The sequence below is a fragment of the Hyposmocoma kahamanoa genome, unplaced genomic scaffold (assembly GCF_003589595.1).
Source record: "Hyposmocoma kahamanoa isolate Upper Pololo Valley unplaced genomic scaffold, ASM358959v1 65, whole genome shotgun sequence".
In the NCBI taxonomy this organism is placed as follows: Eukaryota; Metazoa; Arthropoda; class Insecta; order Lepidoptera; family Cosmopterigidae; genus Hyposmocoma; species Hyposmocoma kahamanoa.
In genome coordinates this window covers 13,674,243-13,692,718 of record NW_020653853.1, presented here as the reverse complement: position 1 = coordinate 13,692,718, position 18,476 = coordinate 13,674,243, and the positions used below count along the sequence as shown (strand labels likewise).

General features: G+C 35.7%; 1 protein-coding gene across 1 annotated transcript in view; it reads right to left on the bottom strand.

Annotated features, from left to right (window-relative positions):
* LOC113231235 (dyslexia-associated protein KIAA0319) overlaps positions 1-18,248 on the bottom strand; it is a 30,574-nt gene extending 12,326 nt beyond the window's left edge. The window contains exons 1-10 of the mRNA XM_026465460.1: positions 17,939-18,248; positions 16,306-16,536; positions 13,814-14,355; positions 13,461-13,581; positions 12,934-13,163; positions 10,556-10,778; positions 8,973-9,130; positions 5,312-5,452; positions 4,487-4,727; positions 3,054-3,244 (exon numbers count right to left, since the gene is read on the bottom strand). Coding sequence (XP_026321245.1) covers positions 3,054-3,244; positions 4,487-4,727; positions 5,312-5,452; positions 8,973-9,130; positions 10,556-10,778; positions 12,934-13,163; positions 13,461-13,581; positions 13,814-14,355; positions 16,306-16,536; positions 17,939-18,098 — 2,238 coding nt within the window. The 5' untranslated portion in view covers positions 18,099-18,248. The remainder of the gene's footprint in view (positions 1-3,053; positions 3,245-4,486; positions 4,728-5,311; positions 5,453-8,972; positions 9,131-10,555; positions 10,779-12,933; positions 13,164-13,460; positions 13,582-13,813; positions 14,356-16,305; positions 16,537-17,938) is intronic.
* Between the last annotated feature and the right edge of the window lie 228 nt (positions 18,249-18,476).

Here is an 18,476-nt window from a genome sequence, read left to right as displayed (position 1 = left end):
AACGCCAGTTCTTCTAACAGTGCGACTATTTTGTCTTCGACTTCTATCGAAGGTGTCAGCATGGCACAAGTCAAAGCCACGACAATGCAAACAAATTACGACGAAGAAATTTCTTCTGACGTTACATAAAAGAATGTTTTATTACGTATTTTGCAGGATATCTTGCCAAATCTTGTCTAGTAAAAACTAAATGTAACGAGTGCCACAAAAATTTATTAAAAGAATTTGATCTTGAAGATCAAAAAGAATTATTGGTTTTAAACAAATTTTATAATTTTAAGAAGAAGTTTAAGATTGTGAAAGACCAGTAAATCATTAGTATAATTCCCAAAAGTGCAGTGTCGAAATTAAGGTTAATCCATGTAACGTTTTAGAGAGCACTCTCGCTCAATCGCTGAAGCGAACCGGTGAATTAGCATAATTAGTTTTAAGGCAAACCTATGTAATACTTTCATTAATTAAAATCTTATAAAGGACACAAATCGCCTCTTTTTAGAAAAACCTCCTTCAGTCGGCTAGTTCCGTAATTGACGTGACGAACAAGTAAATAAATAAATGCGAAAAAAACTCTGTTTGTAACGTTTTCTCACCTAAACCGCTGATGAATTTTGGTATAGAGATAGATGGGACCTAGGAGAAGGACAAAGGCTACTTTTTGTCACAAAAAATAAAAAAGAGTTAAATAAGGGATGAAAATTAGTGTATGTATATAGCCAGTAGACCTGCGCGACATCCCCAACCGCATCCTGAGCGCGTTATACACGCTGGGACTCGCCGATGCTCGCTCGCTCACTGGATGCGACTACATGCGGTCGCATAGAACATTGATGTTGTTTTGTTTTTGTGTTGCTGTCCTTATGTATTGTGCAAATAACTAACCCTTAGACCTGAGCATTATCTCATATGACATTCCCGGATATTCCTATATGACATAAAACATTCCCAAATGAAATATTGATATACTTCATTTATTCTTAATTTAATTAAATGTTTTAATCATACCTTGATTACAGTAATCTGTACAAACAACAAACTTAAAAAACAGTTTCAACTTTTGGTTGGTTTGGTTACAACAGTTGGTGAAATTACAGGCACATGGGATTTGTCAACTTATGTCTCAGGGTGACGGGCGCAGTGGTAGTGCCCCTCAGATCAGATGCAATTTAAAGCTCTGAGTGGCACTGTAACTGTTATGGACAGGCATGTAGCTTACTATCAGGCGCACGACTTATTCGTCCCGTCACTTGATGTTATAAAAAAACATTCAAGCCACACTTTTGCATGTCGATATTGATTTATCGATAATTATGGTACAACATTAAAGAAGTGCGCCAATTGTGGTGTACAATTTTGGTTTAGGTAGCCACGTTTATTTCGTAGATAGGACAGCTCCTTTCCTTTATTTTTTTCCATCCTCTAAGTAATAACTAGAAAACTACTAAAGTACTAAATTGTATAGACAAATTAGAATTAGAATAGTCTAATGCCATTTAGACATATTGATAGTTTAGCTTAAAATTATTCATATTTCAATGTTATTGGGTGTAATAAGCGAGAAATAACAATGGCTACGGTAATTTTAGGCTAAAAACACCGAACGTGAGATTGGCCGAAATAATATTTTTTAAATATTATTTGTAATTCCAAGGAGTATGATATTGCATTATTTATCGCCACTTAGGGTCCTATTCTAGAACTCTACTCAATGCTCAAGTCAGGATTTGAGTATGGTTTAAAGCACCCGAAATCATACTCAAGTCCCTGCCATTACGGTCGTATTTTCAGTGCTTGAAATCATACTCAGATCCTGACTTGAGCATTGAATAGAGTTATGGAATACGACCCTTAGAATCGCAGATATTGCATTGGTTCCAAAGGGTCATATCGGAACGCCACCACAAACGGGTGACAATTAGACTTCCTTTAAGTCAACTATATTCAACCGATTTTTATAGATACTTCCAGGTATTCTTTTATTTTGTTTAGGATTAGCGCCATCTAACCATATTCGCAAGCGTTACGTTATTAATTAAGTTAACAACGAACAATGCCATCTATTGATACGTATAAATATCGAAGTTCAGAAAATAATTTTAGTTTATTACTAAACATTTGAAAAACATTACAAGAAAAAAAGAATAAGTACTGATATTTCATATAAAAGAGGAATTAATCGATATCTACTGCCATTTACGTAAACATAAACTAATTCCAGGCTATCGATCAGCGCCATCTAGATATCAGACGGCATTTAGACCTTTTTCAGAGCTACAATTTTTAATATGGAGAGTATATAGTAGTCCTCTTGAGTCATTGGTCCATGGAAAAACAAAACAATTATATCTAACTATTGTTTTTTAAGTGCTGTTTTCTTAATTTTTTTTAGTATATTATTCCTACCTTTATTGGTTACATTATACTTCCTTTGAAGAATATAGAACAAAAACTGTTGAAGGCTTTTGTTTATACAATAATTAAGTCATGTCCACTTGTCATAATGTTTTCGGAATATCCGAAAACTGACATAAAGGTTCCCCGTGAAGTTTCTCTTCACCGTTGCAGTAAGTGTATTTGATATCGTCTGTTTAAAGGTAAAACCAGATAAGTGACATTTTTTCACAAAAAATCTCCAAATTATGTATCAGTTGTAAAAAATCCACCATCTTTCTGCATATAAAACTCTTATTAAGGTTATAGCTTTTTTGTTATTGAGCTTCACGTGCAGAAAGATAGCGATTTTCTTACCATAGTTATACAAATTATAGACTTTTTGTGGAAAATGTCATTTATGTGGTTTTACATTTAAACAGACGATATATTCTACAAAAGGCTAGAAAGAGCCAAAAGTGCGGACATGTCCTGGGTATCGAACCTGTAATTTTGTGTTAATAAATCTTGCTTGCAACTACCGCGTTCGTGTTTTCGAAGATTTTTTTGTAAAACAGAAGGTTTTGTTTACCTAGAATGTGATGAAGTGATTTAAACAATTCAAGACGTCAGTGGAGCGGACAGATGAATGCCTGATGACTTCCTATAAAATAAAGCAAACTTACCATTAACACAGGTTGTGTATCAGAGTCCAATATAATAGTACCAGCGGCCAGCCCTAATCCAGAGCGAGTCCATTTCCATGACACGATGCGAAAGTCGTCATACGATTTTGATCCGTTTAATATGAGCACTGAGATTGGTAAAGACAGTACTTTATCGCCACCTGCGTCTGCTTTTGGTGGAGAATTTTTGTCTGCAAACATATTATTGACGTGAGAATTTATAGTTTCGGGATTTTTTTATGTATACACAAATCGGCAAGCAATCTGATGGTATACGTGATGGAAAGTGATTACTGGTGCATATAGACATTTGCGGTTAAGTAACATTCCTTATTATTGTATATGCGTTGACAGCCCTGAGATATATGAAGTCTCCGATCACTGCTTGCGTGGGCTTTCCCAAGCCTACAATCCGGAACACAACGGTGCTTTTTTACGAGAGAAATAGGTAGGGAGTTTTGCACACCCTGGTGAGTAGTTCCCATTTGTCATATTATAGAACACGACGTCATCGAACAATACGAGCACATTTTGGCTTAATTGTTCTAGAAGTACATACAGGTAATATTTTTTCTCTCGCATTGTTCTATAGAACAAATTGTAATATAAAACTCTTGTATGCAACATCGATGTGACAATCAAAAAAACGTATTACTATAAAAAGTGTCTCATTTTGTCGATGACGCCATGTTCTATAGAATAAATGGGAACTACTTATTATTACTATTACCACTTCACTTTGGATTGTTGCGCAGAAACTACCATTACCACTTCACTTTGGATTATCATGGTTATATTTCACACTATTACATCTGTATTCTCAGTTGTTCAACGGTTTTGAGGTTTAAACGACTTTACCTATCCATGTTGATGACATTTGGATTCATTGAATTCAGCATAGCACTTTGTTTTACTAAGTATTAAAATAGTAATTAATTTAATTGTTGCAATGGTATGGTTTCTGCAAAGTATCTTGAGCATGCATGTCGAATGGTCTAGAATAGTCTAGATACTACTAAAGTTACTATGTTAGTTTATACACGATGACTATATGAATCCCATGCATTATTAGGAACTAAATACGGGTATGCACCTGCATAGCAAGTAATCTGTACATAGAAATATCAAAACAGTTTATTTCAGTTTTGCCGGATTCCATGTTCACGATTTCGAAATACACACATCAAAAGTGTCTAGGGATCAAGCACGTTTTTGTCAATTACTGAAAAACAGGTTTTCCAACATTTTTTTATTTGAATTTAAAAATGAAATTGACAAAAAATATACATTAGTGTAAAAAAATCATTAAAAAACCTGATTTTTAACGATTAGCAAAAACGTATTGATCACTAGACACTTTCGATGTGTGTGTATAAGAAAAGTAAACGAGTATACAAAACAGGCAAACTTGTGATCGTGTGAAGAAAACTTACTCTGTGTAACAGTGACTGTGACGTTATCCGAAGCAGAATTTCCGTTATCATCAAGAACGGTTACCGAAAAGACATACTGTCCTTTTGTAAGCTGTGTAGCATTGGCTAGAGACTCATTGTAGTTTATAATAGTGGCGTTGTTCGGCCCAGAGAGGCAGCGCCATGTGTACGCCACGATTCTGTGATCGTCGTGCGATGCTGTACCGTTTAGAGTCACCCAGGTTTGAGGAAGGGATATGAACTGCAATTTTCATTACTATATTTACAACACACCTCAACCAGAAGTATCCGAAATGACCATGCATGAAAGGTTGATTTTAATGAATTAAGCGAACCTCCAGGATCGTGGCAAGCACATATTATATGTATGTATGTATTATCTGTCGTGCTCACTTCAGAATGGTATTATCATACGACAAAATATAAAAACAAAAAATCTCGATTATAGAAACTAAAACAGTAAATCGTTTAAAATATTGTGAGGTTTTAGTTAGTTAGTTTCACATGCATGAATCAAAAAACTATGTTATTATACATTTGTACCCAAAATTAGTGATCAACCAATGAGGATTTCCTTTGTACTCGTTTATTTATCACTTCCCATGTCCTTCTACATTAGCTTTGGTATAATTATATGCTATGCAAAGCGGTCCAATTTACGCAGCATTTACGTTTATTTTTTACTTTAAGAAGTGAATAACCCAATCACGAGTAACTTTCTGCGAAGTAAAAAATTCGAAGTGTTCGTCCTCGTTACAGCAAAAGGAAATCAATTGATAAATAGTTAATTTTAATACTCCCAATGAAGTGCAAACATGAACTCACGACATCTGAGCCTGCGCTGGCGACAGGCGGAGTGTTAGTAGGTGGTTTGACGAACACGTGTACGTCCGCTGTGGATGATTGGCCCGAAGAGTCTGTTACTTTTAGCACGAATGTGTACACCCCTTCCGATAAGTTTGACAACTGAAAAAAAATTTAAACAAATGCAAAACTGTGGCCTCTTTATTAAAGCAAGATTTGCGGCAATACCCACAAACGGGCGGAATGACGGTCGTTGCATATACAAGGCGGCACTATTATTCATCTCGTAATCTTTAATCAATCGTAGTGGTAGCTTTTTTGTAAACGGGAATTACACGGCGGTTTACAAATGTTATGATTCAGAATAAAGATTGTGCAACTGGTTTTTTTTTATCGCACACACTCAACATATCCCCGCACTAGGGAAACCCTGTGTGGCGAGTGCCATGGACACACACATCGACAACCACAAATTACACCCAAGCTCACGAGAGAAATAAATGTAGGCTATACAAATATTTCTTCCAGTCCGGGAATCGAACCTGGAACCTCTACGTCAGCCTTTCCCAAAGTGGGTGATAACGCCCCTTGTGGGCGCTGCAGGCCTAAAGGTAAGAGATCCAGAAAAAAATGGGGGCGTTGTGTAGAGGCTTAGGGGGAGATTTGTAATTTCATCTAGGAAGACTCTTAGGGTCGTATTCTAGAACTCTACTCAATGCTCAAGTCAGGATTTGAGTATGGTTTAAAGCACTCGAAATCATACTCAAGTCCCTGCCTTTAGGGTAGTATTTCCAGTGCTTGTGTTTTCAGTGCAATCCTGACTTGAGCATTGAGTAGAGTTCTAGAATACGACCCTTAGACACCTACTGAGCTCTCGACTGTCGACTACAACTTGTGAACATCAACTACTAATAATTAAGAGATTGCTCAAACTAACTCGGTTCGATATTTCTCTCCGTGTAGTTCATATATCTGTCCTGTTTTATTGAATAAATAAAATAAAAATCATGTCAATCGGTCGCTCCGTTTCGAAATGAAAGTAGACATAAACAAACAAATAAAAAAGCAACAGACACAGTTTTGCATTTTAATAGTTATTAGTATTCCTAGATAGGTAATTTTTCGTAGACAATAGGCCGCGGGCAATCACGTTTTAACAAGTTTTTGTTAAATAACCCGATTTGTGCATTCCTGTATCAATCGGCTGGTTCATAGAATACTTGTTCTTACTTGTTAAGTACGATTGAGCGTCGAATGAGATAAACGTCTTATTCCTGTCGGTGAGTGCTGCTTATGCAATCCTATATAAACAACGTAATATTTATTTTATTTTGATTTGCAGTTTCGCGCGTAATAGATAAGCAGTACTTAAGTTCAACACTTACTTACGTATTTCTCAAAATAAAACAATGTCGGAAGTAAAAAAGAAGAGACGGCAATACTGTGCGGAATATATTAAATTCGGATTCATTGAAAATCCCACAAACCCATCGTCGCCTTTGTGCCTTCTATGTCTAAAAACATTTTCGATTGAAGCAATGAAGCCTTCAGAACTGCAAGATCATTTGAATAAAATGCATCCAGATAAGAAAGACAAGACAAGAATGTAGCATATTTTCAAGACCTAGAGAAGAATCATAATACTCAGCCAAGTGTAGCAAAACTCTTTCGGCGGCTGCTAAACAAGATGACGACGGACTTCGAGGTTCGTACAATATCTCTTTGTTAATTGCTCAAAATGACAAACCACACAACATCGGAGAAGAGTTAATTTGCCAGCAATAAAGGAAGTAATAACTACTGTGCTTCATAAACCGGCCGCAGATATCCGAAAAATTCCTATGCGCAATAATTCAGTGCAAAGACGAATTGATTAAATGGCTGAAAACATTGAAGAATCATTGTGCAATCATCAGAGGACTAGTCAATTCTCAATTCAGCTCGATGAGTCCACTTTACCAACTAATGAAGCATTGTTGCTGTCTTACGTGTGGTTTATTAAAAATGAGAAAATATGTGAAGAACTATTGTTTGCTAGAAATTTAGAGACCGATACAAAAGGCGAAACCATATTCAATACATTGGAAAAGTTTTGTGATGAGAAAGAGATTGCCTTGAAAAATATTACATCAGTTGTTACGGATGGCACTCCGGCTATGAAAGGGTGCCATAAAGGCTGCATAGCGTACTTAAAAAAATAAAATTCCAGATGTCCTTGCTTTACATTGCGTTATTCATAGACAACATTTGGTTGCTAGAAATTTAAGTGAACGACTATTTCAATCACTGCTATAAGTCATCGAAGCACTCAATAAAATCCGTGACAGCTCTTTGAATGATAGATTATTTCATCAGCTTTGTGTTACTAATGAAGAAGATTTCAACCGTTTGTTGTTTCATACTGAAGTTCGTTGGCTACCAAGAGGCAATTCTCTGACTCGATTTTACAACCTGTTTGACTCTGTGATAGAGTGCTTGGAAACTAAAGATACAGAATTGCGCAACAAGCTTATTACATCAAAGAATGATACAGTTTACATGACAGACCTGTATAAATTGTTCAACGACATGAATCTCCAGCTGCAAGGCGATGGACTAAAATTAATTAAAACAAAAAATGTCGTTGCTGCTTTCGCAACCAAACTGCTTCTACACAAAAAAAAATATGAGCAGACGTGAGTTTCACAATTTTCCGAATTTATCAGTGTCCTGCAGTAACGACTTGTTTGCCTACTGCCAACATTGACTTCACCGAATGACACTAAGACATTTTGAACTTGGAAATACCAGACTGGGTGTTGAATCCGTTTTCAAATGTCAACACAGCAATATCACCTCAGCTGGAAGAAGAACTTATACAATTGACAACGAACGAGGAAATAAAAATCAAGTTCAAAAATGGCTACCAAGAATTTTGGCTACAAAAACCGATCCCGCAATCGTGCAACGATTCTTGATAGCATTCCCATTGTCATATTTGTGTGAACGTGGTTTTAGTGCTGTGACAACGCTGCTTACTAAAAAGAGAAATCGTTTGCATGTTACCGAACGTGGTGACTTGCGGCTGTTCTTAAGTAAATTGGAACCTGATATCAACAAACTTAACAGCATCAGATTCATCCTTCACATTAGTTTTATATTAGAATCGATTGTTTGTTTTATTTTGAACAAAAGATACTCTATCTGAATACTATAAAGTTGCGTTTCAATAATCATTCTCATTGGCAGGTGTAGCCCGTAAGAGTTACCTTGAGACCTGAGCGCCGTTGTGTACCACCTACTCGGCTCAGGTGTCAAGTTAACTATTGCGGGTTATAGCAAAAGTCTCGTTTAGAATGAATGTTCAATCTCAAGTAGGTGAAAAAATCGGGGCGCTAAAAAATAATTTACTCTCAAAGTGGGCAGGTATGGTAACCGTTCGGCCACTGAGGCAGTGACTGTTGAGATCGAAGAAAGGAAAATTATCTGAACGAATAAGGTTTATTTCATTATTATTCATTCAAAAGTCGAACAAAGACAAAGAAAAATTCCTTGGGACTGGATTCGAACCAGCGTAAGTCGTCTCAACGTGGCTGTTTTATCTTAACAGGTTTGTTTACTATATTTAACATAACTATATCGAATATTAATATTATTTAAAATTCAAATATCCTAACAACTACATTAATATGTAAACATTTACCTGTAAATACGGTGAGTGCGTATTCTGCATGTCGACAGCTTTATTTTCGTCTTCGGCAGATTTGGTCCATTCCCAAGATACGATCTCATGGTCGTCCGTTGACAGGCTTCCGTTTAATGTTAGATTATTGTTCGGCAGGTATATTATTACGTCTTGGCCTATAATAAATAATAATAATAATAAATAAAATAACTTTGTTTCAGACTTCTGAAGGCGGTCCATATAAAAGTGTTAGTAAAACAAAATTAAAATCTTAAGGAACTAAGGGTCGTATTCTAGAACTCTACTCAATGCTCAAGTCAGGAATTGAAACACAAGCACTGGAAATACGACCCTAATGGCAGGGACTTGAGTATGATTTCGAGTGCTTTAAACCATACTCAAATCCTGACTTGAGCATTGAGTAGAGTTCTAGAATACGACCCTTAGTGTTAGTATACAATAAAAATCCAAGTGAAAAAATAAAAATATAAAATCAGAAACATTAACATAATTCATATTTTAAATAATGAAAGGATTAAATAAAGAATTAAAGGTCGTGTTTAAGACGCTCTCTTTAAGAAACCTTTTATAGGCATATATGTATTTATTGTCAATGATAAACTGGACAAAGGAAGTGAAGCATTGACTATCAATTGACATTGTAAAATTTAATTATCTCTTAATAAAAAGTTACTCTAAAAGCCTCTCGTGGTTTAAGGTCCCCCTGGACCTGTTGAGTTTAACCGGTGTTGCTTAAAAACTGTCGTCACAGTAGCATCACAGTATTAAACATTAACATTAAGTAATTAAAAAAAATTAACGCAAAAATAAAAAAAATTAAGAAAGTTTTCCGGCTACGCCAATGGTCTCCACTTGCAAACGTGTGGAATGGGATCTGTAGGTACTTTGGCGCCCCGAATGCCGTGAAACCTAAGCAACGCGACTTATTTCGCAGTGTAGTTCCGGCACTGTGTTTTGAATTATGTATACCACCAATAACCACACTTGCAGTTTTCGAAGGACCTACAGTTTTGTGGTTTCTGTTATTGTCGCAAAAACATAATTGTAATACAGAACCTGCGGACGTTCCTAGAAGTAAACAGTACTTTAATTTGGAACAAGAAAATAAGGAAATTTTATGTAAAATTTAAGTCATTTTTGTACGTAGGTACATTACATACAGATTGTAGTGGTGGGGGCATTGGCCTACCAACAAATACAGTCGGTCAGTGGGTGTATCCGGCGTTCTTTTGACATTCAAAATTGTTGATTACGATATTGTAAAATATGACTAAAGAATGTGAAGGTTCAATATGATCAATGGTCATAAAAATAAAATTTAATTTCCTTTAAATTTATGAAAATACATTCCTTTTTTCATTTGATTGATACATATAGGAAATGAAACTATTTTTAAGGATCTTAATCGCGATGACATTCTCATCTCAGTCAGCAATGACCATGGGACCTGTAAAGGGCCCGAAACGTTGGTTTGTATAAAAAAAAACAAACATACGCGTTTTAAATCCGAAAAAATAGTTTCACTTCCTATGTATGTACTAAGCAGTGTATTTAGTTTTTGTGGAATCCACAATTCGTACCTGCATTGGCTTCAGGAGGATAATCCGTATGATTAAGCACAGTGATATTAGCAGTAGTCGAATTCTTGATATGGTCGGAGTCCTCCACAGTAAGTTTGAACGTGTAGTTGCCGGGTTGTTTCAGGTCCTTCAGTACTAGAGTGGGCCCGTCTTGCAATGGCGGCTGGTATCCTATTGGACCCGCTGTTAGTTCCCAGTGCCAAGATATAATTGCGTCGTCGTCCTAGGAGATATTTAGATATTTTAAAAATACTGTGCAGTACTTTGTCAACGGGAGATTCCGATTATTAGAGGGTAAAATATCCAATTGGAAATCAGTATTTTCCATAGATATAGAAAAAAAGGGGACATAATAATGACGCTATGTAAGATCGGGTGCCGATGTCGCCACTCTTTAGCTTGTGTGCAGTTCAAACTTTACGCTCTATTATCTACTACTATAACTTAAAGATTTTGATTGGGTAGGGCTTAAAACGTGAAAACGACGTAACACAATTTTAAAATTTAACAAAATTAAACTGACTGTATCATTTGAGTAGGAGTTATTTTACAATATTTCAGTATAGGAATGAAACTATTTTTCCGGATTTAAATCGCGTATATTTGTTTTTTCAAACAAACCGACGTTTCGGGCCCTTTACAGGTACCATGGTCACGGTTGACTCTTTGACGTCATGGTCACGGTTGATTTAAATCCGGAAAAATAGTTTCATTCCTATGTATAACAATCGCGAAAACCTAAGAACTCGAAATATTTCAGTATTTTTTTTCATCCTGGTTCAGCCATTCACCATCAGGTGGCGTTTTAGTAAAATGCTACTAGTATATAATAGCTAAATACACGTTAGATGGCGCTGAATCTCATTTTTCGTTACACTAAGAACTCACGGAGCGGTTTCCACCCGCGTTTGCCGCGGGACCGCGGCATCTATAGAATGTAATAGTTAAGTATGTAAAATTAGTAGCACGTTTCACGGCGCGTTTTACGCCTGTAGTGGTGACGGTTGCTCGCGGTTGCCGCGGCGGGGTACTAGTAGAACCGCGCAGGATGCGATCACCTGCGCGCTTGGCGGCCGTCGTTGCCCGCACACTTTGGCGGTCGGTTCTGGCGCAATGTGGTGCAGGCGCACGCGGGGTGAGTTCTTTATTAACCGTGCGATTAACTCCAACTAACTTCGCGGCCCGTTCCGCAATGGCAACGGTGTCGTGCCCGCTACCGCGGCGGCTACGTGCCCGTACAACCTTGCAGGGTCGTGAGTATTTGTCGTGGTGAATGTTCACTGATCCCACGGCGCCGACTCAACCGGCGAGAGGGAAACCCGGGGGGGTTTTAGTAGGGTAGACCCTCCAGTCTGGAGGGAGAGTCCCCACATAACTCCTGAGTCTCCCTGGGCTCAGGGGTATCCATAAAGATTTCCCCCCGTCAAAAAAAAAAAAAAAAAAGGGTCGTGAGTATTTAAATAAAACAGCTGTCTAGCAGCACCGGCGGGCGCGGATGGAAACCGCTCCGTGAATTGTTAAGCTTATTAACCGTAAACTGACGCTACTCAATGAGGGATGTGGTCCTACCTAATCGATAGTTAGAAACCATGTGGCTGTTTTCAATATTAAAAAAATATTCAATTTTTCATAATATACCTACACTGGTACTGGTGTATTATTAAATTAATATATTTTTTTTTTGTTATGGCGGCCGCTAGGCTTGGGCCAGTGTCAGTTTTATAAGAATAATATAAAAAATATGGCGATCGTCGTCAGTGTCCGTTTTCCATTATACGTTTCCACGGGTTGGTGAAGCTGTCGCTGTTAAGAGTAAACTCGAACCTTCAACGAATTTAATAAATTAAATTATGTTGTTTTTTTATGAAGGAATTATGTAATTTTTTATAATTGTTTCTAATTTATTTTGCTTGCATGTGTAAAATAAAGCCGATATTATTTTTATTTTTTTAAATGCATCTGCTATCGAAATTTTAAGAAAGTCAGAAATAGCATATCAGCAAATTCATCCTCTCCAATTCTTGTAACTCTAGCGACTAATATTGTAGATACAGTTACAAGAATTGGAGAGGATGTGGGTTATATTTTTTTTTTGTGTCTAATGGAGCAATAAACATATTTCACGTAAGTCCACTTATACAATTCTTCCATTAGGGGTGCGAAATGTTTTGTATAATGCCATTTCTGAAACTTCTAAGGGGAGTGTTTCACGAAGTTGTAGAGGAATAGTAGTGCGAAATCAGGGATCAAATCAAAGTTATTTGCTCGAGGAAGCGCCTTAACAGAATGTAAAAAAAAAACTTGCTAAAGCAATACATTATGAATGAACATAAGCCGTGAATGTGAAATATAGCGTCTTCTACTATTACAGTTCGTACCTTACTAGCACTTCCATCGAGCACAGCTCCTGAATTAGGCAGCTTAACAGTCTGTGACTGCGGTGTGATAACAACTTGCGGCGGCGTATTTATGCGCTGCGGAGGCAACACTGTAACATTTGCGTATCCCTCCCCGTAGTAGCTGCTACCGTTGACTGTTACTTTGAACTGGTATTGACCTTCTGTTAGGTCTGTTAGAGTTACTGTTGCTCCGTTTTGGTTCATGTTTCCTAGATTATGAGATTATTATAAAAGCCGTAAAAGTTTACAACTGTAAATAAGTTTATGTTATGGCCATTTTCGTAATGGGTGCAGCCAATGGCTTTTTCGAGCCATCACTTGGTTACCGGCCTTTAAGACCATAGTCCACCGCGACTGGCTTATGTAATTGGGTTTTAGAACAGTTTTGTAAACCTTCGTACATATTCTTATGCCCAATCTGTGTTTTACAGAAGTATAAGTATAGAAAATTAATTTTTTTAAATACAAATAAACCGTAATGTAATTTTTAAAAGTCAGAGAATTACCGGTAAATCCACCCTTTGGTTGATTGACTAAAGTCCAAACGTAGTTATAGTGTTCGTTTGTTGCCTTTTCGTCAGGAATTGTGTATGCTGATAATGTCACTTCATTGTCTGGTAGTTGCACCTTGAAAGTAAATAACCATTTATAAGTAAATACAAAAAATATTCTTGTTAAGGTGTCTCTCGTGTTTTGGATAGTGCTGGTTCTTCTTATCCTTGAATAAAGAACACACCAGTGCTGTTTTATGATTGAAATAGGTAAGGGCGTTAGTAACTAACCAAGAAAGTTTAGCACAGGTAGAAAACCACCACAATCCACTAATTAGATTTTAAAATATAGTAGTCCAAAGTATTACCTGTTTCGGTAATACAGAAACCGTCAAATTCTGAACACTTTTCGGTGATGAAGATTCAATTTTTAAATCGTCATTTCTAGAGTCACCAATCATTTCGACACTTTTCTTCAAAGAATCCATCTGCATGGTAGGTCCTTTTGCAAACGGTCTAAGGGTTTGTACACACGTTCCTTGTGCGTTTTCCTCTGTTCCTGGTACACATTTGCAAATGCCGTTGCGTAATTTGAGACCTATAGGTATGCATTCTGAGTTAAAAGGACAGTCATCAGCAGCACCGACTTCGCATGCAATTTTTCCCAAAAAACTTGTTGCGTCCATGACCATGTCGTTTTCTGGACTATCCCTATCCAAATTTCTTACTTCTTCCTCCTCCAAATTGGGTAAGTTGCTGATAAAATGTGTGAGGAATTTATTGTCGTCCACATCGGAGAGTATGCCGTTGCGGCGATTAGTGTATGGAGCGTATATGGATTCTTCTTCTGGAGAATAAGTATTGCTAACCTCGTTGTAACTTGATTGGTCTAAAATATCTGACCAATTCTCTGTAAAAATTATGAAGACAATAAATTGATTTGTAGGTACGTTTGTACAATAATTTACATAATACAATTACAATGTAGTAAAATCTGACGTTATTAGTGACCATGAGCTAGTGAAGCTGTAGGCGACAAAACGATGCGTTGGCGTCGATATTTTATCAGTACTTGATTAAAACCCAAAGCCATATAATAAATATAACGCATATTGCCTTGGTGTTATTTCATAAATTTGGATAATCAGTACGTTTTTCAGTATCAGTATAATGTTTATTTGTAAGTCAATGGTATAATGTATAAAAATAATTTCTTGCAAATTTGGCGTAATTTTGATTGCTGTTGATCATAAATAGTCGTGTGAATAACTTGGGCGCCGGGCGAATTTTTATATTAGGCACATCAACATCATACGTATTTCACAATCAATTGCAGATGTACACAACATTCGCTACACACTGCACTATATATATTCAATTTCACGACAACAGCGTTGACATAGTTGCAATGCTATTTTTTTAATTTACTTTGATACTATATTTTTTACATAAATTGAAACTTAAAAACAAAAGCGAAAAAACAATAGATTAATACACATTTCAATACACGTACAATACTATATTCGATAATACCACTAGTGTTAATTTTATTATTATATAAAATTGAAGTTAGCTTGAGGCCTAAATACTGACAAAGGGTCAGCAAACATATCCGCATCACAAGTACTTCTCAAATCATTGTAGCTTCTACATAATATTCTATTGATAGGCGAATTGAAGCCTACATTTGTTCTACACTATTGTTTGCAAAATCTCAGAAATGATATGAAATCGACACAGTCACCAGTTGCGGCAACCGGACAAAGTCGCCGGTTGCCATAACCGCAATTTGTACGAAAATATAATATTTGCTTTTACAGTTCTCAGTTGCTTGTATCCAACACAAGACACACATTTTAGAGATTAATTTTTGTTTTTAATAAAATTTAACATGATGAATGAAGATAAAAATAGTCTGGACTAATTAGATATTGGCATGATGTCATCTGGTTAAAATTACCACACTTTTACTATGCACTTTATTTTTATAGATACTTTGATAGTTTGCGATAACGGCTCTGAGTAGTGCTTGTGGAGGAATCGTTACTCTGGTACTCATAGAAAGGGGAATTTTCAGCTTGAAATCTATACTAATACAAATGATACATATGGCACAAAAGTAGTTTGAAATATTAAAAAGCATTTTTTACTGTTTAATAGGATTTGTTGTTTATTACACTAGAACCAAACAAGAAAATTTCGAGGGCGCTGCATTCCTGGCCCCAATATTATGGAATAGTTGCAGCTAAATTATAACGCAGCTTTGATTTTTTTTAAAACAGCAAGAGACGGGACGACAAGTCGCGCGCCTGATAGTAAGCTACACGCTTGTCCTTAACCGTTACAGTGCCACTCAGAGCTTCAAAATTGCAAAGATCTGAGAGGCACTATCTGGCCCGTCTGCACACTGCGCCCGTCGCCCTGAGACATAAGTTTACAAATCATGTGCCTGTAATTTCGCCAACACCCTTAACCTTCAAAACCAGAACACAGTAATGCTCACATTACTGCTTGGCGGCAGAAATAGGTAAGGTGGCAGTACTATCCTGGACGAACTCTTTCACAAGGAGCTGTAATGCTACTAACTAGATTGGAACTACGAAGGTAGTAAAAACCCTACAATGTTAAAGGAACTATTGCGTTGTAAGATCAATTTAGATACCTATATCTATTTTTACTGTGGGCAGTTTGCGAAATACCATAGAGACCCCAGTAAATGATTTGTGATTATTTCTCATGGCAAACACACACATATCATCTTCCATGATTTATGAATATTATTATGTACTGTTGTTCCCGAGGTTTTTCACTAACAATGATCCCATGAAGTATCTACAAATGTAAATAAAAAATAATATACCGTTAGTCAAAACTGGCTTGACAAGTATCATAGAGAGCCTAGCGTCCCATTTCCGGCTATTAGGTCTTGGCAGCGGCAGACACAGCTCATCACTTACACACTCTACATGATAACATCTCTCATCCACAATAAATACAATGTTGCATGACTCTGTCAGGCAGCAGGACATCACACATTGTCGTAGACCTTTCAATTCTGGTTTCTCAGAGTAATTTCCAGCTGTTAGGTTTCCTGAAAGGTAGGTATTTAAGTTGCACCTATTGATATTTTTCCTTTATTTTGATAAGCAGTTAGTTGGACGCAATACTTTATAACATGAATAAACAGTTTTAATACAATTTCACAACAATTAATTAAGAAGAGAAGTACAGTGGTAAATTTATATTTAAATTCTTGTAGACACAAAATTCAGTTTTAAATTTGATTAAACTTTTTACAGTTGCAACTTGAGTGCTTTTCAGATGTTACACATAGGAAACTATTTTTTTTCAGATCTAAATCCTGTCAGCTGTGACCATGGGATAAAGGGCCCAAAGCAATGGTTTGATTGAAAAAACAAAAATCGCAATTTAAATCTGAAAAAAGAAATTTCATTTCCTGTAAAAGTTTTTGTTTAAGTTTGATTGTTATTATACCTAGAATGATTAACATAACAAACAAAAAAAAGCATCATTGGTCCACAGTACCTCCTACAGTATCAGATAGTTCAATAAATATTCTGTAAAATATATATTGCAAAGCTAAATTGATATATATGGAAATAATAATTTGTAGGCTTAGATAAGGTTTATCATTAATATTTTAATGATATAGAATTAAATGAATTAAAAATAAAACTGAACAAATTAATCATAAATCCAAGCTGAGGCTGAAATACGGAAATATACTGCAATTCTGTCCTTTTAATTTGCATATTGGTATTGCAGCTGGTGCTCACAAACACAGGGAATTTCTTAGTTTGAGATCAAGTAATTTGTTCATTTTTTGGCACATTTTTTGGCACATTTTTTAATTATTTTTTTTTGACAAATAACTGGTATAGAATTAATTTAGATTTAGAAGTAATCAGTGAATAAAGGCTATTTTTATTTATTATTATCATATCTATCACAATGAAGAGACCAAGCAATTGGATAATTTATTGGATAATTTAAAGAAGATACAGATAATGAGTTTTGACAGCCTTTACAGAGCTCTCCAAATAACATTTTAAATAATGCAATTAACTCAATTTTAAATAATGGAATTTACTCAAGTCATTGTTGTATATGAGAGACAAATACATGTGCCCTAATTCTAACCATTTATCGGAGACCCATTGAAAGGAGGTATTTTTAATGGTGGAAACTTCAAATTAGTACAACTATATGAAGAGGAGTTGCTATAGAGAACTAGTTTCTAATTTTATTAATTCTACTGTGTACATATTGTTAAAGCTGTCACAACATAATAATAAAATTATACATTTATTGTAAAATAAGTGTAGGGTTTTATCTAATAAACTGAGGTGTGTTTTTGTAAATAAATAAATAAGGTAATCAAAGATATACAAAAAATACTATAAATATATGTTTGTTCTATAAATATTCCCTAATCTGTAATTGAAATACCGGGAGAAATATAAAGTACTTACCCACAGGGGCATAATTAACAAAATTCTTTGGGTACAATTTTGGGCACTTATTGTTTTCATATTTATCACTCCACGGTTTATTGTACTGGGACAGCGATATCTTAATATTAATTAAAAATACTAGAATAAACAGATGCAGGATAGTATAAATTACACTCATTCTACGCTGATGTATTTTAATACGTATAAATTTGTTATAAATTAGCCAAAATAAATTCAATATTTAGCACAACAAAATTATCCGGTAAAGTGCACGGTTATCCGTATTAGAACTGTTTAATATAATATTGAACTGCTCAGGGTCTGTGTGGGTGTAGCGATAAAACAATTTAATTATTAATATGAAAACTTATACACAATGCAAATCGCAGAATTTTTCGTTCAAGAAATTTCTTGTAAACGGATGACGTACTCATGACAGCTTTTTTTTTTATTTATTTGTTGAGCATTGGCCATTAGCTTAAATAAGTAACACATAATTAAAAAACTTAAAACGTATTACATAAATAGGTAAAAATTAATTTAAATAATTTTTATC